General features: G+C 41.1%; 1 protein-coding gene across 1 annotated transcript; it reads right to left on the reverse strand.

Annotated features, from left to right (window-relative positions):
* Positions 1-741: 741 nt before the first annotated feature.
* Positions 742-23,445, reverse strand: LOC583072. Its single transcript, XM_030993913.1, has 5 exons — positions 23,430-23,445; positions 22,944-23,041; positions 6,274-15,325; positions 4,298-6,030; positions 742-885 (listed from the first exon to the last, which is right to left on the reverse strand). Exons 1-5 carry the CDS (start codon positions 23,443-23,445, stop codon positions 742-744), a joined length of 11,043 nt encoding a protein of 3,680 aa, XP_030849773.1.
* Between the last annotated feature and the right edge of the window lie 1,394 nt (positions 23,446-24,839).

Consider the following 24,839-nt stretch of genomic DNA (forward strand, 5'->3'; position numbering starts at 1 on the left):
TTTGTATTTATCTATTATATTATTTGTGGATGTAGTACCTTTTGTAGCCGAAATTGGAGGATGTACAGTGTAGTACTTTTTGGAACCGAGCTCTTTACAATTATACATGTATATATATATATATATTTAACAAGTAATATATATTTATAAGTAATATATAATTAATATATTTAGTAAGTTATTAGATAAGTGCGCTATTTTGTATTTGTCTGTTATATTTATTGTGGATGTAGTACCTTTTTGAACCGAAATTGGGTGTACAGTGTAGTACTTTTTGGAACCGTAAATCTTGCATACTGTATGCAAGTTACAATGCATAACTTGAATGGATAAAGTACCTTTCGGAACCGAACTGATTATTATATTCTATTTTTACTTTTCTTCAAAACAGAAATTCAGCTTTTTGTTACTATAAATGTGTACATTAAAGCACACACACACACACACACGCATACGCACACACACGCACATGATGTAGCGAAACTTTGACTGTGTTTCGTTCATTTCCTAATCAACATGGCCTATAAAAATGCAAATCAACCTACCCTTAAAATGGGATCTAAAGAAAAAACATGTTAACAAATATTTTAAGAAGACTGAGAAAAGTTGTTTTGCTTTGACTGGCACGAAGAACGTTTTTGTTGAATTGTACAACAAAACAATTGAATCATAGTAATATTTTTGATACAGTCAAGGAGAAAACTAGTTGTACAATTTGTATGAAAATATTGTATAAACGGATTACCTTGCTGCAGCATAATGAAGCGCTGTCCATCCTTCTGCATCTTCTGTCTCAATATCTGCATTGTTTTCTAGCAGCAGACGTGCGCAGTCCACATGTCCTCCCATTACGGAAGCCATTAGTGGCGTGACACCTTTTAAGGTCTGTAAGAACAATTATATCGGTACGATATAATTAGAACACTGTTTAATGTCCTCTCCGGTATCGGATTTGGTGTTTCCTTTTTTGGTATTTTGCTTTTGTCCAGAGCAACTAGACCTTTTCAAAAGGGATACATTGGTAGTATAAAGATCAACGTGGAGTCCATCCAAGCTTTTCAGACATTGGACAAAGTTCTTATGGGGATGCAAGTTAAAAACTATATTACGTATTAACACCTGCATTTGCTTGCATGCGTATCAGCCAATTACCCCCCTGGGAAATCACCCCCGGAAAATTACCCCCCGGAAAACTACCCCCTTTGGACGATTTACCCCCGGAAAATTACGCCCGGAAAATTACCCCCCCCCCTCCCCCGAGGACAATTACCCCCAAGGACAATTACCCCCGTAGAATTCCGCCCCCCCCCCCCCGAGGACAACTACCCCCGAGGACAATTACCCCCCAAGGACAATTACCCCCGGAGAATTATCCCCCGGAGAAATACCCCCGGAGGACAACTACCCCCGAGGACAATTACCCACAAGACAACTACCCCCCCCCCCGAGGACAACAACCCCAGAGGACAATTACCCCCCGAGGAAAACTACCCCTGAGGACAATTACCCCCCAAGGATAACTACCCTCGAGGACAACTCTCCCCCAGGAAAACTACCCCCGAGGACAATTACCCCCAAGGACAACTACCCCCCCCCCCCCCGAGGACAACCACCCCCAAGGACAATTACCCCCCGAGGACAACTACCCCTCCCCCTCCGAGGACAACCCCCCCCCCCGAGAACAATAGGGACTTTTAGATTTGCACATTGACAACGTGGATTGCTACGATCGACGTCCCTTTAATGCACTGCCTTGAATGGACGTCACACCTATCAGTCCACGCAAATTTAAAAGTCCCTATTAACCCCCGAAGGACAACCAGGCGCGGATCCAGGATATTTTAGGGGTGGGGCCCAATTTTGCTTTTTGCTCCAGAAAAAGCGCTCAGTGGGGGGGGGGGGGGGGTAGCGAGCACTAATTGTTTGGATCCGCTACTGAGGACAACTACCCCCAATGACAATCAATCCCGAAGAATTTATAACACTGTGACGTATAATGCAAGCTTCTCTCCAAATGGCTATTTACTGAAAAATTCACGAACCTTCATTTTCTTTGTTCATTTCAATCTTTCCAAAATAATTAAATTAAATATGGGGGGAGGGGGGAGAGGGGGAGGGGGTGGAGGTTGCCCAATTCCCCCGAGTAAAGAACATGAATTACATTTCTTAGAAGAAAAAATGAACAATACATTGCGCGCAGATGAGTACGCTATACAGCCTCTCTCACTACAATGACACAACACAGAAATTAGGGTGTAAGATTTCCTTTATGCATTCTCTGTAAAAAAATTGAACCATTGAACCATTGAACTTATGTCGAAAGAGTGGGTAGCTTCGCGTCGCGGTGCGTTGGCTTGAACGCGACAATTCGTCCAAAGCCCCCCCCCCCCCCCCCATTCGGTATGGTCGAAAGGGTGCGTTGACTAGTCTTCCACATCAGTCGCCTATAATATAATTCACAGAATAGTAATTTAAGTCGTTTAAATTCAAATAATCAAGATAGAAACAAGTTTTTACGTAGTTTTGCAGATCAGGCGTTTGTAAGAATTACATCAATAATATTATTGAATTCAATGAATTTTTTAAAAGGCCAAATAAAAATAATATCCATTTCTTTCTATGTATATAATTCTTTTTTGATGTAAACTAGTCATGCTTAACAGTCTTTACACATGAATTAACAAATAAATAAATAAATAACGGAGTAGGCGTACTTCCTTAATGCACCATTTCGGGATAAGCGGGCAGGGGGGGGGGGGGCGGGGGCGGGAGGGGGAGCTTTCTGAATTCCGTTTTTCGTTATTTTTATAAATAAACGACTGATATGCAAGACTAGGTAAACACCTTTATTAGACATTTTAGATATCATAATAATTTATTTGATTGTGTTTCTTTTAATTTATTGATTTAGTTCTTCTAAACGCCTGATCTGCAAGCCTACGTAAAACTAGTTTGATTTAATTTTTAATCTGTTTCTATTTTGATTATTTGAATTTAGACGACTTAAATTTCTATTTATTAAATTCTATTATAAACGACTGATGTGGAAGATTAGTCAACGCACCCTTTCGGCCGAACCGGGGGGAGGGGGTGGGGGGGGGGGGCTTTGGACGAATGGTCGCGTTCAAGTCAACGCGATGCGACGTTACCCTACCCACCGTTTGAAAATGTCTTTTCCTTTTTCTTCTTAAATGTGTCCATACGTATGTGCATAGCACTTGACGAGTGCCAGAGTCATGGAAAATTAATAGTCTGTAAAGGCTTTGGGATTTGGGAGAAATTTTTCATTTCTTAAGAGGGTACCGTGATTAACAAAAAATTAGAATAATGCTTCTCCAGAGAAATGTATTTCTATTCATTTTGAAAAGCGCTGGACAATTACCTAAAACTTACATCCTTCGTGGAAATCAGCAAGCGCACTTGCGTTGCATAATTTAGAATGAAAGGGAAATGTGTAGTAATAAGGAAAAAAACGTGCTATAGTATTTGAACGAATATGGGTTCATGCAGGGAATCTTATGGGTTCGTAGCCATCTCTCAATGTGTCAGATCGTTTTTTGCTATTGAATTCTGATTGTCCACGGGGGAAGTTCTCCTCGGGGGGGGGGGGGTAATTGTCATGGGGGGGGGGAGAACTGTCCTAGGGGGGTAATTATCATCTTGGGGTAGTTGTATTCGGGGGGTAATTGTCTTCTGGGGTAATTGTCATCGGGGGGGGGGAGGGGAGTTGTCATCGGAGGGGAGAACTGTCCTAGGGGGGTAATTGTCCCCGGGGGGGGAATCGCCCGCAGACGTGTAATTGAGACATTGATATTAAGAACGCAGGCATTCCTGGTCAACTACAACTCGACAATTATCCTCTGCCAATTACCCATCGAGTACATTTACACTCAGAACAACTACACCAGGTGCAATAATTCTGGAACAATTACCTTCCAGTTACGTCCTGTGGGTAGTTTTCCGCGGCTACAGTTTAATACAAATATCATGATTATTTGAACATATTGCGTCCATGAAAAAAATAACACATGGGTTAATGATTACCATTCAAATTGTGTGGAAGAGGTTTAATTAAGGAATATTTAATTTTTTCTCAACTGTTAGACTACATTGTTTCATTAGAATGCTCTAAATCCTTACTCAGGTATCTAAAAGCCTCAAAACCGGGTAACTCATCACGAGTGACCCATTTTCCTCAAATTTTCCCTTTGAGACAACACACGAGACGACACTAAACAACAAATTGGTAGTGAAATTTCGACTGTTAAGTAAAATAAGTTTGAATTGAGCATAATACCTGAAGTCCCACTTTAAGTGCATTGTGACCTTTTCCCGATGTACCGTTGGTCCTGTTTTTCAGGAAATATTCCAATGATCCTAAATGACCATTATCTGCTGCGAAATGAGAAACTGTCCAACCGAAACTATTACGTGCCGCGATATCTGCTCCTTTCGTAATGAGATATTTGATAATGTCAAGGTAGCCCCAACGGGAAGCAGCCTGAAGTGGTAGATCACCATCAGTTGCTGCTTTCGTGACATCAGCTCCTGCATTTACTAGACATTCAACAACATCAAGATGACCCTTTTGAGAGGCCATATACAGGGATGTTGTACCATTGTTTGTTACCGAGTTCGGGTTTGCTCCATGAGAAATGAGATATTTTACAATATCTACATGACCTCTACCTGATGCCACATGAAGCGGTGTCGTGCCATTCTTTGCTGCTTTGTTCGTATCAGCTCCTGCGATCACTAGCCATTCGACAACCTGAAGCTGACCCTCTAAAGAGGCAAGGTAAAGGGGTGTACGACCATTGTTTGTAACCGAGTTCGGGTTTGCTCGTTGACAAATGAGATATATTACAATAGAAGAATGGCCTTTACCTGATGCCACATGAAAAGGTGTCCAACCTTTATCCGTTGCTTTCTCCACATCAGCTTCTGCATCCACTAGAAAGTCAACAACATCGAGATGACCCACTTCTGAGGCAAGGTACAGGGGTGTACGACCAGTGTTTGTAACCGAATTTGCGTTCGCTCTTTGAGAAATGAGATATTTTACAATATCTGCATGGCCTTTACCTGACGCCACATGAAGAGGTGTCCTGCCTTCCTTTGCTGCTATGTTTACATCAGCTCCTGCATTCACTAGACATTCAACAACATCAAGATGACCCTCTTCTGAGGCAAGGTACATGGGTGTACGACCATCGTTTACAACTGAATTCGGGTTTGCTCCTTGAGATATTAGATATTTCACAATGTCTGCATGACCTTTACCTGATGCCAGATGAAGTGGTTCCACGCCATTCTGTGTTGCTTTGTTTACATCTCCTCCTGCATTCACCAGACATTCGACAACCTGAAGCTGACCCTCTATAGAGGCAAGGTGCAGGGGTGTTTGACCATTGTTTTTAACCGAGTTCGGGTTTGCTCCTTGACAAATGAGATATGTTACAATGTCTACATGACCTTTACCTGATGCCACATAAAGAGGTGTCGTGCCATTCTTTGCTGCTTTGTTCGCATCAGCTCCTGCATTCACTAGACATTCGACAACCTGGAGATGACCCTCTTGTGAGGCAATGCACATGGGTGTAGAACCATTGTTATTAACCGAATTCGGGTTCGCTTCTTGAGAAATTAAATATTTTACAATGTCTACATGACCCAAACTTGACGCAGCTCGAAGAGGTGTCAAACCTTCATCCGTTGCTTTGTTCACATCAGCTCCTGCCTTCACCAGACATTCGACAACCTGAAGCTGACCCTCTATAGAGGCAAGGTACAGGGGTGTTTGACCATTGTTTTTAACCGAGTTCGGGTTTGCTCCTTGACAAATGAGATATGTTACAATATCTACATGACCTTTACCTGATGCCACATAAAGAGGTGTCGTGCCATTCTTTGCTGCTTTGTTCGCATCAGCTCCTGCATTCACTAGACATTTGACAACCTGGAGATGACCCTCTTGTGAGGCAATGCACATGGGTGTAGAACCATTGTTATTAACCGAATTCGGGTTCGCTTCTTGAGAAATTAAATATTTTACAATGTCTACATGACCCAAACTTGACGCAGCTCGAAGAGGTGTCAAACCTTCATCCGTTGCTTTGTTCACATCAGCTCCTGCCTTCACTAGACATTCAACAACATCAAGATGACCCTCTTCTGAGGCAAGGTGCAGGGGTGTTTGACCATTGTTTGTAACCGAGTTCGGGTTTGCTCGTTGACAAATGAGATATATTACAATAGAAGAATGACCTTTACCTGATGCCACATGAAAAGGTGTCCAACCTTTATCCGTTGCTTTCTCCACATCAGCTTCTGCATCCACTAGAAAGTCAACAACATCGAGATGACCCACTTCTGAGGCAAGGTACAGGGGTGTACGACCAGTGTTTGTAACCGAATTTGCGTTCGCTCTTTGAGAAATGAGATATTTTACAATATCTGCATGGCCTTTACCTGACGCCACATGAAGAGGTGTCCTGCCATCCTCTGCTGCTATGTTTACATCAGCTCCTGCATTCACTAGACATTCAACAACATCAAGATGACCCTCTTCTGAGGCAAGGTACATGGGTGTACGACCATTGTTTACAACTGAATTCGGGTTTGCTCCTTGAGATATTAGATAGTTCACAATGTCTACATGACCTTTACCTGATGCCACATAAAGAGGTGTCGTGCCATTCTTTGCTGCTTTGTTCGCATCAGCTCCTGCAGTCACGAGACATTCGACAACCTGCGGATAACCCTCTTGTGAGGCAATGCACAGGGGTGTAGACCCATTGTTATTAACCGAATTCATGTTGGCTCCTTTAGAAATGAGACATTTTGCAATGTCTACTTTACCATTAGATGATGCTGCATAAAGTGGTGTGGCGCCATCCTGTGATGCTTTCTCGACATCAGCTCCTGCATTCACAAGAAACTCAACAACATTAAGATGACCCTCACGTGAGGCAATGTACAGGGGTGTAAAACCATCGTTATCAACCGAATTTGTGTTGGCCCCTTTAGAAATTAGGCATTTTACAATGTCTACTGCACCATTAGATGACGCCGCGTAAAGAGGTGTCATGCCATTCTTTATTGCTTTGTTTACATCAGCTCCTGCATTCACTAGACATTCAACAATATTAAGATGACCCTCAAGTGAGGCAATGAACAGGGGTGTTAAACCATCGTTATAAACCGAATTCAGGTTGGCTCCTTTAGAAATGAGACATTTTGCAATGTCTAATGCACCATTACATGCTGCTGCATGAAGAGATGTGGCGCCATCCTGTGATGCTTTCTTGACATCAGCTCCTGCATTCACGAGAAACTCAACAACATTAAGATGACCCTCACGTGAGGCAATGTACAGGGGTGTAAAACCATCGTTATCAACCGAATTCAGGTTGGCTCCTTTAGAAATTAGACATTTTACAATGTCTACTGCACCATTATATGACTCCGCGTAAAGAGGTGTCATGCCATTCCTTATTGCTTTGTTTACATCAGCTCCTGCATTCAATAGAAATTCAACAACATCAAGATTGCCCTTTTGTGATGCAATGTACAGGGGCGTATAACTATAGGTATCAACCGAATTCGGGTCGGCCCCTTTAGAAATGAGACATTTTACAATGTCTACTGTACCATTAGATGATGCTGCATGAAGAGGTGTGGCGCCATCCTGTGATGCTTTCTTGACATCAGCTCCTGCATTCACAAGAAACTCAACAACATTAAGATGACCCTTACGTGAGGCAATGTACAGGGGTGTGAAACCATCGTTATCAACCGAATTTGTGTTGGCCCCTTTAGAAATTAGGCATTTTACAATGTCTACTGCACCATTAGATGACGCCGCGTAAAGAGGTGTCATGCCAATCTTTATTGCTTTGTTTACATCAGCTCCTGCACTCACTAGACATTCAACAATATTAAGATGACCCTCAAGTGAGGCAATGAACAGGGGTGTTAAACCATCTTTATAAACCGAATTCAGGTTGGCTCCTTTAGAAATGAGACATTTTGCAATGTCTACTTCACCATTAGATGATGCTGCATGAAGAGATGTGGCGCCATCCTGTGATGCTTTCTTGACATCAGCTCCTGCATTTACAAGAAATTCAACAACATTAAGATGACCCTCACGTGAGGCAATGAACAGAGGTGTTAAACCATCGTTATAAACCGAATTCAGGTTGGCTCCTTTAGAAATGAGACATTTTGCAATGTCTACTTCACCATTAGATGATGCTGCATGAAGAGGTGTGGCGCCATCCTGTGATGCTTTCTTGACATCAGCTCCTGCATTCACAAGAAACTCAACAACATTAAGATGACCTTCACGTGAGGCAATGTACAGGGGTGTAAAACCATCGTTATCAACCGAATTTGTGTTGGCCCCTTTAGAAATTAGACATTTTACAATGTCTACTGCACCATTAGATGACGCCGCGTAAAGAGGTGTCATGCCATTCCTTATTGCTTTGTTTACATCAGCTCCTGCATTCAATAGAAATTCAACAACATCAAGATTGCCCTTTTGTGATGCAATGTACAGGGGCGTATAACTATAGGTATTAACCGAATTCGGGTCGGCCCCTTTAGAAATGAGACATTTTACAATGTCTACTGTACCATTAGATGATGCCGCATGAAGAGGTGTCGCGCCATTCTTTATCGCTTTGTTTACATCAGCTCCTGCATTCACTAGACATTCAACAACATCAAGATTGCCCTTTTGTGATGCAATGTACAGGGGCGTATAACTATAGGTATCAACCGAATTCGGGTCGGCCCCTTTAGAAATGAGACATTTTACAATGTCTACTGTACCATTAGATGATGCCGCATAAAGAGGTGTCGCGCCATTCGTTGCTGCTTTCTTGACATGAGCTCCTGCATTTACTAAACATTTAACAGCATCTAGATGACCCTCTTGTGAGGCAATGTACAGTGGTGTATAACCATCGTTTTCAACACAATTTGGGTTGGCGCCTTTAGAAATTAGATATTTTACAATGTCTACATGACCTTTATATGACGCCGTATAGAGAGATTTCTCGCCATTCTTTGCTGCTTTCTTGACATCAGCTCCTGCATTCACCAGACATTTAACAACATCAATATGTCCGTTTCGTGTCGCGTAATAGAGGGATGTAAAACCACATTCATCACTAGTATTAACATCAACTCCTTTACGTATGATATATTTTACAGCATCGATATTACCCTTGGAAGTTGCATTTTGGAGGATATTATTGCAAGTATCAGTACGTCCCAGATCTGCTTCCTTTGCCATGAGAAATTCTGCTATTTCCCGTTGTTCATAACGTAATGCTATGCCCAGTGGTGCGTAACCATCGTGTGATACTTTGTTTACATCTGCCCCTGCATTTACGAGACATTCAACAATATCAAGGTGACATGTCTTTGAAGCAATATGAAGAAGGGTATAGTTATTATCATCAGCACAGCATGTATTTAGATCTGTCCCGTTAGACATGAGGTATTTCACAACTAGTATATGTCCCCCTTCCGTTGCTCCATGTAACGGTGTACCATGATGTCCTGATGCTTTGTTCACATCTGCTCCTTTATTCACGAGGCACTCAACTACCCCGAGATAGCCTCCGTGTGAAGCGGCGTAGAGAGGCGTGAGACCATCATGTCCTGATGCTTTGTTCACATCTGCTCCTTTATTCACTAGGCACTCAACTACCCCGAGATAGCCTCCTTGTGAAGCGGCGAAGAGAGGCGTGAGACCACCATGTCCTGATGCTTTGTTCACATCTGCTCCTTTATTCACGAGGCACTCAACTACCTCGAGATAGCCTCCTTGTGAAGCGGCGTAGAGAGGCGTGAGACCATCATTTCCTGATGCTTTGTTCACATCTGCTCCTTTATTCACGAGGCATTCAACTACCTCGAGATAGCCTCCTTGTGAAGCGGCGTAGACGGGCGTGACACCATCATGTCCTGATGCTTTGTTCACATCTGCTCCTTTATTCACGAGGCACTCAACTACCCCGAGATAGCCTCCTTGTGAAGCGGCGTAGAGGGGTGTAAAATCCTCGTTATAAACCGAATTCATGTTGGCTCCTTTAGAAATGAGACATTTTGCAATGTCTACTTCACCATTAGATGATGCTGCATGAAGAGGTGTGGCGCCATCCTGTGATGCTTTCTTGACATCAGCTCCTGCATTCACAAGAAACTCAACAACATTAAGATGACCCTCACGTGAGGCAATGTACAGGGGTGAAAAACCATCATTATCAACCGAATTTGTGTTGGCCCCTTTAGAAATGAGACATTGTACAATGTCTACTGCACCATTAGATGACGCCGCGTAAAGAGGTGTCATGCCATTCTTTATTGCTTTGTTTACATCAGCTCCTGCATTCAATAGAAATTCAACAACATCAAGGATGCCCGTTTGTGAGGCAATGTACAGTGGTGTATAACTATAGTTATCAACCGAATTCGAGTTGGCCCCTTTAGAAATGAGACATTGTACAATGTCTACTATACCGTTAGATGATGCTGCATGAAGAGGTGTCGCGCCATTCTTTATCGCTTTGTTTACATCAGCTCCTGCATTCACTAGACATTCAACAACATCAAGATTGCCCTTTTGTGATGCAATGTACAGGGGCGTATAACTATAGGTATCAACCGAATTCGGGTCGGCCCCTTTAGAAATGAGACATTTTACAATGTCTACTGTACCATTAGATGATGCCGCATAAAGAGGTGTCGCGCCATTCGTTGCTGCTTTCTTGACATGAGCTCCTGCATTTACTAAACATTTAACAGCATCTAGATGACCCTCTTGTGAGGCAATGTACAGTGGTGTATAACCATCGTTTTCAACACAATTTGGGTTGGCGCCTTTAGAAATTAGATATTTTACAATGTCTACATGACCTTTATATGACGCCGTATAGAGAGATTTCTCGCCATTCTTTGCTGCTTTCTTGACATCAGCTCCTGCATTCACCAGACATTTAACAACATCAATATGTCCGTTTCGTGTCGCGTAATAGAGGGATGTAAAACCACATTCATCACTAGTATTAACATCAACTCCTTTACGTATGATATATTTTACAGCATCGATATTACCCTTGGAAGTTGCATTTTGAAGGATATTATTGCAAGTATCAGTACGTCCCAGATCTGCTTCCTTTGCCATGAGAAATTCTGCTATTTCCCGTTGTTCATAACGTAATGCTATGCCCAGTGGTGCGTAACCATCGTGTGATACTTTGTTTACATCTGCCCCTGCATTTACGAGACATTCAACAATATCAAGGTGACATGTCTTTGAAGCAATATGAAGAAGGGTATAGTTATTATCATCAGCACAGCATGTATTTAGATCTGTCCCGTTAGACATGAGGTATTTCACAACTAGTATATGTCCCCCTTCCGTTGCTCCATGTAACGGTGTACCATGATGTCCTGATGCTTTGTTCACATCTGCTCCTTTATTCACGAGGCACTCAACTACCCCGAGATAGCCTCCGTGTGAAGCGGCGTAGAGAGGCGTGAGACCATCACGTCCTGATGCTTTGTTCACATCTGCTCCTTTATTCACTAGGCACTCAACTACCCCGAGATAGCCTCCTTGTGAAGCGGCGAAGAGAGGCGTGAGACCACCATGTCCTGATGCTTTGTTCACATCTGCTCCTTTATTCACGAGGCACTCAACTACCTCGAGATAGCCTCCTTGTGAAGCGGCGTAGAGAGGCGTGAGACCATCATTTCCTGATGCTTTGTTCACATCTGCTCCTTTATTCACGAGGCATTCAACTACCTCGAGATAGCCTCCTTGTGAAGCGGCGTAGACGGGCGTGACACCATCATGTCCTGATGCTTTGTTCACATCTGCTCCTTTATTCACGAGGCACTCAACTACCTCGAGATAGCCTCCTTGTGAAGCGGCGTAGAGGGGTGTAAAATCCTCGTTATAAACCGAATTCATGTTGGCTCCTTTAGAAATGAGACATTTTGCAATGTCTACTTCACCATTAGATGATGCTGCATGAAGAGGTGTGGCGCCATCCTGTGATGCTTTCTTGACATCAGCTCCTGCATTCACAAGAAACTCAACAACATTAAGATGACCCTCACGTGAGGCAATGTACAGGGGTGAAAAACCATCATTATCAACCGAATTTGTGTTGGCCCCTTTAGAAATGAGACATTGTACAATGTCTACTATACCGTTAGATGATGCTGCATGAAGAGGTGTCGCGCCATTCTTTATCGCTTTGTTTACATCAGCTCCTGCATTCACTAGACATTCAACAACATCAAGATTGCCCTTTTGTGATGCAATGTACAGGGGCGTATAACTATAGGTATCAACCGAATTCGGGTCGGCCCCTTTAGAAATGAGACATTTTACAATGTCTACTGTACCATTAGATGATGCCGCATAAAGAGGTGTCGCGCCATTCGTTGCTGCTTTCTTGACATGAGCTCCTGCATTTACTAAACATTTAACAGCATCTAGATGACCCTCTTGTGAGGCAATGTACAGTGGTGTATAACCATCGTTTTCAACACAATTTGGGTTGGCGCCTTTAGAAATTAGATATTTTACAATGTCTACATGACCTTTATATGACGCCGTATAGAGAGATTTCTCGCCATTCTTTGCTGCTTTCTTGACATCAGCTCCTGCATTCACCAGACATTTAACAACATCAATATGTCCGTTTCGTGTCGCGTAATAGAGGGATGTAAAACCATATTCATCACTGGTATTAACGTCAACTCCTTTACGTATGATATATGTTACAGCATCGATATTACCCTTGGAAGTTGCATTTTGGAGGATATTATTGCAAGTATCAGTACGTCCCAGATCTGCTTCCTTTGCCATGAGAAATTCTGCTATTTCCCGTTGTTCATAACGTAATGCTATGCCCAGTGGTGCGTAACCATCGTGTGAGACTTTGTTTACATCTGCCCCTGCATTTACGAGACATTCAACAATATCAAGGTGACATGTCTTTGCAGCAATATGAAGAAGGGTATAGTTATTATCATCAGCACAACATGTATTTAGATCTGTCCCGTTAGACATGAGGTATTTCACAACTAGTATATGTTCCCCTTCCGTTGCTCCATGTAACGGTGTACCATGATGTCCTGATGCTTTGTTCACATCTGCTCCTTTATTCACGAGGCACTCAACTACCTCGAGATAGCCTCCTTGTGAAGCGGCGTAGAGAGGCGTGAGACCATCATGTCCTGATGCTTTGTTCACATCTGCTCCTTGATTCACGAGGCATTCAACTACCTCGAGATAGCCTCCTTGTGAAGCGGCGTAGAGAGGCGTGAGACCATCATGTCCTGATGCTTTTTTCACATCTGCTCCTTTATTCACGAGGCATTCAACTACCTCGAGATAGCCTCCTTGTGAAGCGGCGTAGAGAGGCGTGAGACCATCATGTCCTGATGCTTTGTTCACATCTGCTCCTTGATTCACGAGGCATTCAACTACCTCGAGATAGCCTCCTTGTGAAGCGGCGTAGAGAGGCGTGAGACCATCATGTCCTGATGCTATGTTCACATCTGCTCCTTTATTCACGAGGCATTCAACTACCTCAAGATAGCCTCCTTGTGAAGCGGCGTAGAGAGGCGTGAGACCATCATGTCCTGATGCTTTGTTCACATCTGCTCCTTTATTCACGAGGCATTCAACTACCTCGAGATAGTCTCCTTGTGAAGCGGCGTAGAGAGGCGTGAGACCATCATGTCCTGATGCTTTGTTCACATCTGCTCCTTTATTCACGAGGCATTCAACTACCTCGAGATAGCCTCCTTGTGAAGCGGCGTAGAAGGGCGTGACATTATCATGTCCTGATGCTTTGTTCACATCTGCTCCTTTATTCACGAGGCACTCAACTACCTCGAGATAGCCTCCTTGTGAAGCGGCGTAGAGGGGCGTGACACCATCATGTCTAGATGCATTGTTCATATCTGCTCCTTTTTTCGCGATGCACTCAACAAGTTCGAGAAGGCCTATATTTGATGCAAGATAAAGAGGTGTGTTACCATCAACATCACACCTATCAAGGTCATCAACTTTACCGATGAGATATTTTAAAACATCGAGATGCCCATAAATAAACGCATGACTAATTGCGTTTGTGCCGATGTCATCTCTGATCCCAATATCTGCCGATGTAAGGATAAGATATTTTACAATGTCAAGGTGACCTTTAATCAATGCAGTATAGAGAGGTGCGTGTCCGTTATTGGATGATTTGTTGACATTTGCTCCTGCATCCACCAGGCATTCAACAACGTGGAGATGACCATTCTGTGACGCGTGATGAAGTGGTGTGAAACCATTTCTATCTCCCAGTTCGAAGTTTCCCCCTTTAGTTATTATATACCTTACAGCATCGAGGTCGCCCTCTGATGATGCTTTGGAAAGCACAAGTGGACTGACGTAATCTCTGTTGCCAATGTCTGCTTCCTTAATCATAAGAAACTCAACAATACCCCGATGTCCCTCTATAAATGCGGTTGACAGCGGAGTGTAACCATTTAGAGATGATTCATTGATGTCGGCTCCTGCATTCACTAGATATTCTACAACATAAAGATGGCCCTCTTTTGATGCCGCGTGAAGTGGTGTGTACTTGCTGTTGTCATCCATGTTGATATTTGCACCTTCAGTTAAGAGATATTTAACTACATCGAGATGACCACAGGAAGCCGCAGTACTAAGAGCAGTTTTACCTTCATATCCCTTCAATGTCATATCTGCTCCCCGAGTTATGAGATATTTCACCACATCAAGACGACCCTTTCTTGCTGAAGTATAAAGGGGTGTAGAACCATCACATGAAACTTTGTTTATATCTGCTCCAGATTTCACTAAACATTCTACAACACCAACATGGTCCTCCTCCGAAGCAAGATGGAGAGGTGTATAGCCATTGCTATTACCAATATTGGTATCTGCTCCTTTCCCGATGAGATATTGAGCAACATTCTGGCGACCACTCCGAGACGCATAGTGAAGAGGGGCGTCGCCACTTCTACTTTTCTTTTCTATATCCGCCCCCAAATCGATCATATATTTCACGAGGTCAATATGTCCTTCTTCTGAAGCGATGTGGAGGGGTGTCTTTCCATCGGAATCCACACTGCGTAGCATTACTAGGTTAGTATCACCTGTCTCGTCTTCCAGAATAGACCTTGTCTTTACAAGATCACCGTCCTTCACCGCTGTAGAAAGCGCCATGTTCATTCTGTCTTCTCTATCGGTATGTGTATTCTCTCTAGCTATCTGTTTAATAACAAAGAAGGAAAGCAATGAAACTCAATATTTAGATTTGAATGAACCAGGACAAAACAGGATGTACAAAGATGAATGAAACATACTCTTGGGAGGGGGGGGGGGGGTCACTAAGATCCTAAGTCGAACTTCACTCTAAATAAGACTGAAACGTTATGGAGCGCGACTTGTAGCCTTAAATTAAAATATATTCAAAAACACTAATTTAAGTATTTTAGAATTTGTTTAAATTCCACGTCAAGAACATGAAATCTCTTTGATAACAGAAAATATGAACGATTTGAATCAACATTTTATGCCTTTTAAAATAATTGTTACAAATTATTTTCATAAATGCCAATGGCTTTCCATAATTGTTAAGGGTTCCATGACACATGCTCCGCCGACGATTGCTCCGCCGACATTTACTCCGCAAAACGCGACAATTGCTCCGCGACATTTGCTCCGCGACATTTGCTCCGACGTCAAATGCTCCGCCGACAGGTGCTCCGCCGACAGTTGCTCCGCCGACAGTTGCTCCGCCGACAATTGCTCCGCCGACAGATGCTCCGCCGACAATTGCTCCGCCGACAATTGCTCCGCCGACAATTGCTCCGCCGTCAATTGCTCCGCAAAACGCGACAATTGCTCCGCCGACATTTGCTCCGCCGACATTTGCTCCGCCTGAAGCGACACTTGCTCCGCCGACATTTGCTCCGCCGACATTTGCTCCGCCGACATTTGCTCCCTCCGTCAATTGCTCCGACGACATTTGCTCCGCCGACAATTGCTCCGCCGACAATTGCTCCGCCGACAATTGCTCCGCCTGAAGCGACAATTGCTCCAGTGACATTTGCTCCGCCGACTATTGCTCCGACGACATTTGCTCTGCATGAAGCGACACTTGCTCCGGTGACATTTGCTCCGACGACATTTGCTCCGCCCAAAAAGTGTCCCATTGAATACAAATGCTAGTAGTACTACGACAAATGCTTCACCGACAATATTTTTTTTTCACGGGTTGTTTTTGTTTGTTTCTTTTTTTCTTCATTTTCTGAATGCATTTCATGAAATTATGTAAATGAAATGAAATGAATGAATGTTGATAATGTGGGAGGAAAAAGCAGTTGCCTAAAAGTCATTTCGAATATACTGAAATAACTTTCCATCTATCACTGTACGTCCCACATAATGTACACTAAACACTCATTACATGTCATGGGAAGTTTTTTTTTTTTTTTTAAAGTAGAGCAGCAAGCCACATTCCCCAATACGCGCATACCTCCTAGTTAATTTCAAACAGCTCATCAATATGTAAGACCTGAAATTACCTCAATGAAAGAAGACTAATAACATGAGAGGAAAGAAAAGAGCAAAAAAGACAACCTTTTTTTGCTATTCCCCATAATGTTTGATTTAAAAAAATAAAAAATAAAATTATAGCTCCTTACGCAAGTTCTCCGGCGAAAGATAATTACTCCGCTCAAAATCTGTTTCATGTATTACTCATTAGCTGATCCAAAGCTCAAGGCTATCTCTCTCTCTCTCTCTCTCTTTCTCTCTCTCCCATGCTCCTCCTTTTCCTGTTTACACCGTTTTCTTGTCTTCTTTGCTCTTTTCTTTCCTCTCATGCTATTAGTCTTCTTTCATTTCCATCACTTCTTCTCTGCTCCCCCTCTCGAGTTCTATTTCTCTCGTGAAATTGAAACGTTAAGTAATACAATCATGTAGTACATTCTTGTTTAGAATAGTATTTTCAATAATATCCAGTCCATTTTCTAAAGGTTTCTTTCCTTTAGTTAAGTGTATGTAGCTTTAATATATATATGTTAGTGTGCAAAACACTCCGTTTCATTCGAGTACTTTGTTTTCACTAAATAATTTAAGGGACTCACGAAGCAACCGGAAGAAGAGCAATTGGCTTATCATGAAGAACTAACATCAAACTGCAACAAAATGATTTGTATAAATGTGAATAAGCAGAAAGGCTGCCATCTCATTTTCCCGTCTGAATGGGTTCTCTTCCTTACGTATATAAGTGCCCTTATTTTCTAAACTTTTTTTTTTTTTATATTTGTGTGTTTATTAAATTTTCAATCATATAAAAATTACATATTTACAAGTCATTGGTAATAATTAGACAAACAAAAAAACCAATATGTATAAGAACAACTAACAATAATGAAAGGACAAGAAAGTTATAAAAAAAAACATTATAGTAAAAAAAAAATACACTGTACACATATAAATCATATTTTGAACTCCAGTGCATAAAGGGGAGTGAGGGGGAACAGGAATAAAAGTTAAATCAACATGAGTATCATAAGTCAAATCGCCATTTCTTAAAATGCGAAACGAGCTTGTTCCTTTTTTTTCGCTGAGAAATATTCAATATCTTTTTGTTTCTTTATAAAACTCTTAAAAAGATCAACACTTGGTAAATCCCCCTTACTTATTTTCTAAACTTCCATGATGACCTATTACATTGTATAATGCTATACCTAGTAAGATGAATTGATCGAGGTAATTTCAGGTATTACATATTGATGAGCTACTTGAAATTAACTAGGAGGTATGCGCGTATTGGGGAATGTGGCTTGCTGCTCTACTTTTTTTTAAAAAACTTCCCACGACATGTAATGAGTGTTTAGTATACATTATATGGGACGTACAGTGATAGATGGAAAGTTATTTCAGTATATTCGAAATGACTTTTAGGTAACTCCTTTTTCCTCCCACTTCATCAACATTCATTCATTTCATTTCATCTACATTATTTCAAGAAATGCATTCAGAAAATGAAGAAGAAAAAAAAAAAACGAAAAAAATAGGTGTAAAGAAAATATTGTCGGCGAAGCATTTGTCGTAGTACTAGTAGCATTTGTAGTTTATGGAACACTTTTTGGGCGGAGCAAATGTCGTCGGAGCAAATGTCGGCGGAGCAATTGTCGCTTCAGGCGGAGCAATTGTCGGCGGAGCAATTGTCGGCGGAGCAAATGTCGGTGGAGCAAATGTCGGCGGAGCAAATGTCGGCGGAGCAATTGTCGCTTCAGGCGGAGCAATTGTCGGCGGAGCAATTGTCGGCGGAGCAAATGTCGGCGGAGCAATTGTCGCTTCAGGCGGAGCAATTATCGCGGAGCAATTGTCGGCGGAGCAAATGTCGGCGGAGCAAGTGTCGCTTCAGGCGGAGCAAATGTCGGCGGAGCAAATGTCGGCGGAGCAATTGTCGCGTTTTGCGGAGCAATTGACGGCGGAGCAATTGTCGGCGGAGCAATTGTCGGCGGAGCAATTGTCGGCGGAGCATCTGTCGGCGGAGCAATTGTCGGCGGAGCAATTGTCGGCGGAGCAACTGTCGGCGGAGCAACTGTCGGCGGAGCATTTGACGTCGGAGCAAATGTCGCGGAGCAAATGTCGCGGAGCAATTGTCGCGTTTTGCGGAGTAAATGTCGGCGGAGCAATCGTCGGCGGAGCATGTGTCGGGTTACCTTGTTAAGTCCAACTTAGAGATAAGTTCAACTTACGATCTTTGTGAAACACTTCCCTGGATTTCAAAGAGATGATAGTGACAAAGTCGAAGAATAACAATGAATACAGACGTAAGAAAGATTTTAGTCTTGCACTTTGTCCTATTGCAAATCAACGTAATCAAGATATTTTGAAACCGCTAAAGACACGAAAAGAAGTCTTTCTGAATGTTATAATTTTCATCATTCGTCGTCTTGATTTTGCTTCATTTTATGAGGTTTCACAAAACGCGATCATCCTTTCTGGTGACATACATGTTTGTTTGAAAAAGTCTTCATCCGCTTTGTAATCCATTTCTTTATCTTAAAAAGCCGTCTACGGTATCATACACTACATTTGATTTTGTTGCCCTTTATCCTAACGTAATATCGAATATTTAGGCAAACATCTGAGTAAGGGGGTGGGGCCATATCACTTTTTGGCCCATGAACAAATACTACGCATACGTGTGAGAATTGCTATATACAGAACATGTTCATTGTACCTGTATATTGTTTTTACTCAAAATGCGCATCCTGTAAAAAGACATCAATTCATAATGGATAACTTGAAATGACTCATCCATCCCATAACCTGATTTTTTTTTCTGTGTGTGGCATGATAACATATATAATTTGTTTAATCAAGAAAAAGTGTTTGAATTGAGAGATTTATGTTGTGTAAAAGAAACTGTGAAATACAATTAGTTTTTAAAACCCCATATTCTGAATAAGTCACACTCATATGTGGGGTGCAGCATTTATATTTCAGATAAAAAGAGAATGTTGCCCTTTTCTACACTTTGATAGCCTAGAGTATCTGTTTCTAATAACAAACACCATCGCTTTCCTAGTTATCTTGGTGTTTTGTCTCTTATTCTTCTCTCTTCATGTTTGGAATGGTGCTGTGGATGCTAAGGAAGTAGAAGCTCCAGAGTTATGGATATAGTGTGGGCAATCATGGGTGTTTAAAGACTTAAGGAACAGATAATTGAAAGTGGGTTTTCGAGTTAGAGTGGGTGTACATCAGGGATCAGTATTGCATCCACTACTGTTGTCTACTGTGATTGATGTTTTATTAGAGTCAGTGAAGAAAGATGTTTTATTAAACATGTATGCAAGTGACTTCATTTTGATGGCTGAACCCATGCACCAGCTGGGGAGGGATTTTACAAACTGGAAGAATGCATTTTAGTGCAGGGGCCTTAAAGTCAACACTTGAAAGACAAAGGTGATGAAAGCAAGTGGCGGGGCAACATCAGTGGAATAAAACATTATAGATGATTGTAGTGTATGTGGCTATAGCAAGTGATGAGGAACCCTATCAGATGCATGTCATGTACAAGTGGGTTTATGCAAGATGAGCTGGACTAGTGAAACCTTCCAACAAAATGGCTGATTGCAAGAAATGCAGAGAGATTAGTAACGGAGTAATGTGGAGCAAGAACGGATGTTGAGAAGATTGATACTATTTGTTATCTTGGGTATACAATCAACGTCGGTGATGGGTGTGAGATTCCATCGACAAGAAGATGCAGATTGGGTGGATGAAGTTTAATGAATTGACCTCGATCCTAGCTGGTATAAGGTTTACGATGAGAATACGAGGCAAGAGATATAAGGCTTGTGTTATAAAAGTGACGATATATGGTTCAGAAGCCTTGGAAGTAGATAAAGTAGAATAGCTACCACACTGAAGACGTGTGGTGTGGAAACACAAGTTAGTTCATGGAAATGTTGGATCTGGAAGAAACTGACTTGGAAATGGTACAGAAAAGTGAATTGAGATGGATGGGTCATGTGTAAAGAAGGAAAGCTAATGCATCTGTGAACAAAGCATGGGATCTGGAAGTGGGCGACAAACGAGGGAAAGGGATACCTCAACTTTCTTGGAGAAATGTGATAAAGAAAGAAAGCAGTAAGGTTGGAGGTTGTCAAGGCAAGAAGAAGTGGAGAGTGGGAGTGTCATCATGGCGCGAAAGTCAGCAACCCGTTGTAGAAGGGACAATGCTGACTTTTCTTTGATAATTTTCGGAATTGGAACTTCTTTTTCATTTTCAGAAACATTAATCACATTTCAAACCTTATGAATATCAAACCTTTCAGAATAATGAACCTTTTGAAAAACGACATGTTCAAGCATAGTATGCTGCAAATCGATCATGTATGTCTGATTCACTGTCTTTATTGTCAAGGCTCACCTCTTTTCAGCTTGGTCAAAATATCAGAAAGAAACCAACCCTAATTTCCTTATTTCCTTCACTTTACATCTTTAATACGAGTGTAATTAATGCAAATGTTATGAGAAGATTTTGTGAGTCGAAGTTCAGTAATATTTGAGTTATGTCCACACATCCCAGCATGTAATAGTAACGTTAGTTTGCTACTCCACTGGACGTATACGGATGAACAGAATAACTTTTGCGCGAATGGCATACCATGTTTCGGACCCTTTAGCTTTCATGAAAATCACATCCGTACCGTTAAAGATAAATGCTAGTTCTGGTCATGCGATTGCATTGTGAAAGAAACGTTGTGGAATCGATCAGAAAAGGTTGATAATCTAGCCTATAAGTATTGGTGTGTACTGCAAGGGTTTGGAATCATCAAAATTATTAGAAATTTGGCCCAGTCTTGACAAAGTTACAAGCACTGTACACATACAGATGTATATTTGACTACCCCCACACGTGCACGACACGTGTGTTATATCTATCAGGTCCAAATAGATATAATAATTTACCAAATATATCAATTAGTAGGCGGTTTCTGGGCAAAATTTGTATGATCACGTATTAGTAATAACATATTCTTTCACATGATTGGTAATAAGAGCTTCCATTTCTTTTTTTGAGGGGGGTGTTTCCAAAACAGGTCTTTACCTTTAAGGAAAAGGTTTGAGAACCCCTGCTTTACACTACTGATATTATTGATGTTATTAATGCGTAATCATGATAATTCAACTACAGGTAATAGATGACACAGACTAGAAACGCTTTGTTAATGAACGGTTTAGAAATTTAGTGAAAAGTTGGCTTTGATTTATGGTACATTTATGCTCAAAGAACTTGAGTCATGCTTTTGTTATTTTGTGTAAGGAACCCGTTTCATATGAAAATGAAACTATTTTATCAGGGGATTTGCCTTTCATGGTAGCCAGGCAACCATACAGTTGGATACATATCTCTTGCCTAGTGAGACGGAGAAAGCATTATGTATATTGCAAATCAAACATGTAGCATGTGAGTATTAGAGGAGTACTTATGGTACTGGATAGTGTATAAGGGAGGGTATGCATGTGCATGAAAGATAGTGTACCATATACCTATTGTAATGAAAGCATGTCCAGGCATAGCCCCATCCCTCTCTTGCTCTCTCTCTCTCTCTTTCCCCTATCTCTCTTTCACCCATATCTCTCTCTTACTCTCCATTTCTTTTTCTTGCTTTCTCTCTATCTCACTCTCCCCGTTCTCTCTTATCTCACCCGTCTCTCTCTCTCTCTCTCTCTGTTATATTATCGTTCATGCCCATACCAACCCTCCCTACTGTATGAGTTGCAATGCAGCGAATATGAGGAATCACAATTATTAAATGAAATCTGCAAAATGAGTATGGTAAAATGAAGATTTTTTTTGTATGGCATTATGTCATTAGGGCATCAATTCTAATTTGCACAATTTAGGAAAGGTTTGTTTGCTTTATTATTTGCTCTATCTGACGAGAAACCCAAATTGAGGGGCTTTGCATGTAGCCAGAAAACCAGACAATTGAATACATATGTCGTGCCCAGTGGAATGGAGAAAGCTGTATGTTGTAAATCATACATATGATATGGCAGGGGTAACAGAGTGTCTTTAAAAGGGGGGAGGAATCTCAAAGTGTAAAACTACAAAATTGAGATCTTCAAGATTGTCTCTTTACGTGGTCTAAGCCTTTGCTTCAACACCAAACTTTGCTGTTGTGTGTGACGGTCTGAAAAAAATGTCTCTCAATCATTTATATTAGAGCACATGTTAGGGACATCATGACACGTCTATTGTTTCTGGGGACATGAGGGGTAATAACAATGTCTTTTCATAGCACGTATGGTAATTATTTTCCAGTCTTTTTTGTATAACTTAAATGACATTTAGAAATGAAAATGCATTTGCCTTGAGTTTAAAAACTCCTACATTCTCTAAACGTCTATATTCTTGAAAAAAGGGTGATTGATTACCTTGGTATTCTATGAGTTCAAAGGGGCATTGGGTTTAAAGAATGATAGGTTGAAAGATACCCCTATTAGCAGTTGAAAATAATATGTGTTCAAATGAACACATCTACTACAGAAGAGGCACTTTTCAAGTGAAAACAATTGGCAGTTATAAACAGGTAAAAGGGGCATTTATTACAAAGGGAAAGGGGCAGAATCGATGTCAATGTTAAAAGGGCACCTATCAGATATAAATAGGGGCACTTATCAGCGGTGTAAAAGGGGACTAATGGGAAGGAGGAAGGGGCACTTATTAAAAAAGGGCACTTATCTGAAGTAAAAAGTGGCAGATTTGGGTTCGAATGGTGAGCAAGGGGCTATGAGCCCCTCTTGGCCACCCTCTCTAACCCCAGAGTGTCACCTTTGTCCCAGACCATTTTCGATAATCGTTTAATGCACCTTTTATAACATATTATAATTTAAAAAAATACCACTATGTTATTGGGTGTGGAGTAAGGACACTCAATTATACTTCCCGCTAGAATAATGGTGAATAGGACCAGTGTAATAGGCATAAAATGAGAAGAGCATCTCCATCAAATATGACACTCTGAGATTTAAAAACCTCCCCAAACTCCTGATCCTCTATTTATAATCTTGTTGATGAATATCATTACAAATTTGGAGTTCTGGGTTGTGAGAATTATATTCTACTTTTTATAAACTAAGATTAAATTGATAATAGTTCAAGCAATACGGATAGTGATGATTCCGATTATGATAATGATAATACAGAATGCCCCCTAATCGCTTGTGAATTTTATTATTTCACATGTCTTGCCTCATCAAATAAAATTTTTCATTTAAAACGTATCATTACTGATTCACATAAAATAATAATAATAATAACAACATTTATAATGCGCACATATCCACCCCAAGAGATGCTCAAGGCGCCTAACAAGGTAAGTACATTGAACGAAAATAATATAACATAATTAAATATAATTCAACAACGTTAATTACATCAGATTGTGAAATACACTACGTCTTAAATAAGGAATTCAGACATTAGATAGGTTTTCAATTGTTTTTGGAACACATTTTGATTGAATGGGGTAGGGAGTTCCATAACCGGGGTGCAGCAGCTGTAAAAGCTCTGTCTCCCCAACTCCTCTTTGTTCTTAATTGTGTTAAATTTGTTGAATTAGAGGCAGCTGCGTTTTGAACCTTTTGTAGTCTGTGAATTTGGTATTTAGGAAGTCCATAAATAGAGAGTTACCGTTATCGAGATGAGATGTTACAAAAGCATGAATCAATTGTTGAGTGGTTTGGGGGGTTAAACATTTCCTTATAGCGCGAAGATTACGAAGATGATAATTGGCAGCTTTCACACATTTTGAAATATGTGCATCAAGAGACATGCTTGTATCGAAAATGACACCAAGATTTCTTGCCTTATCTGAAGGAGCAATGTGCACAGAACCAACACATATATGAGTTATAACAATCTTGGAAAGTTGTTGTCTGGAGCCTAACAAGAGAAATTCTGTTTTATCGTCATTTAGTTTGAGATAGCAATCATTCATCCATTTTCGTACATCATGAATACAACTTTCAAGATCTTCAACACGTTTTTCTACCTGTTCCTGAATAGGAAGACATACATTTAATTGTCTTATATATAATGGTTTATTTATTCAAAAATCAAATTGCAGCCCAAAGGCTGAATTGCACGATTTTTTTTACAAATCTTTGACATAAAAACAGATTATAATGAACATTGTAAAAAGCATTTTGTATGCAGTTATTATTTAGTGTAACACTAAAT

The sequence above is a fragment of the Strongylocentrotus purpuratus genome, unplaced genomic scaffold, assembly GCF_000002235.5.
Source record: "Strongylocentrotus purpuratus isolate Spur 01 unplaced genomic scaffold, Spur_5.0 spur5_scaffold_20, whole genome shotgun sequence".
Taxonomy (NCBI): domain Eukaryota; kingdom Metazoa; phylum Echinodermata; class Echinoidea; order Camarodonta; family Strongylocentrotidae; genus Strongylocentrotus; species Strongylocentrotus purpuratus.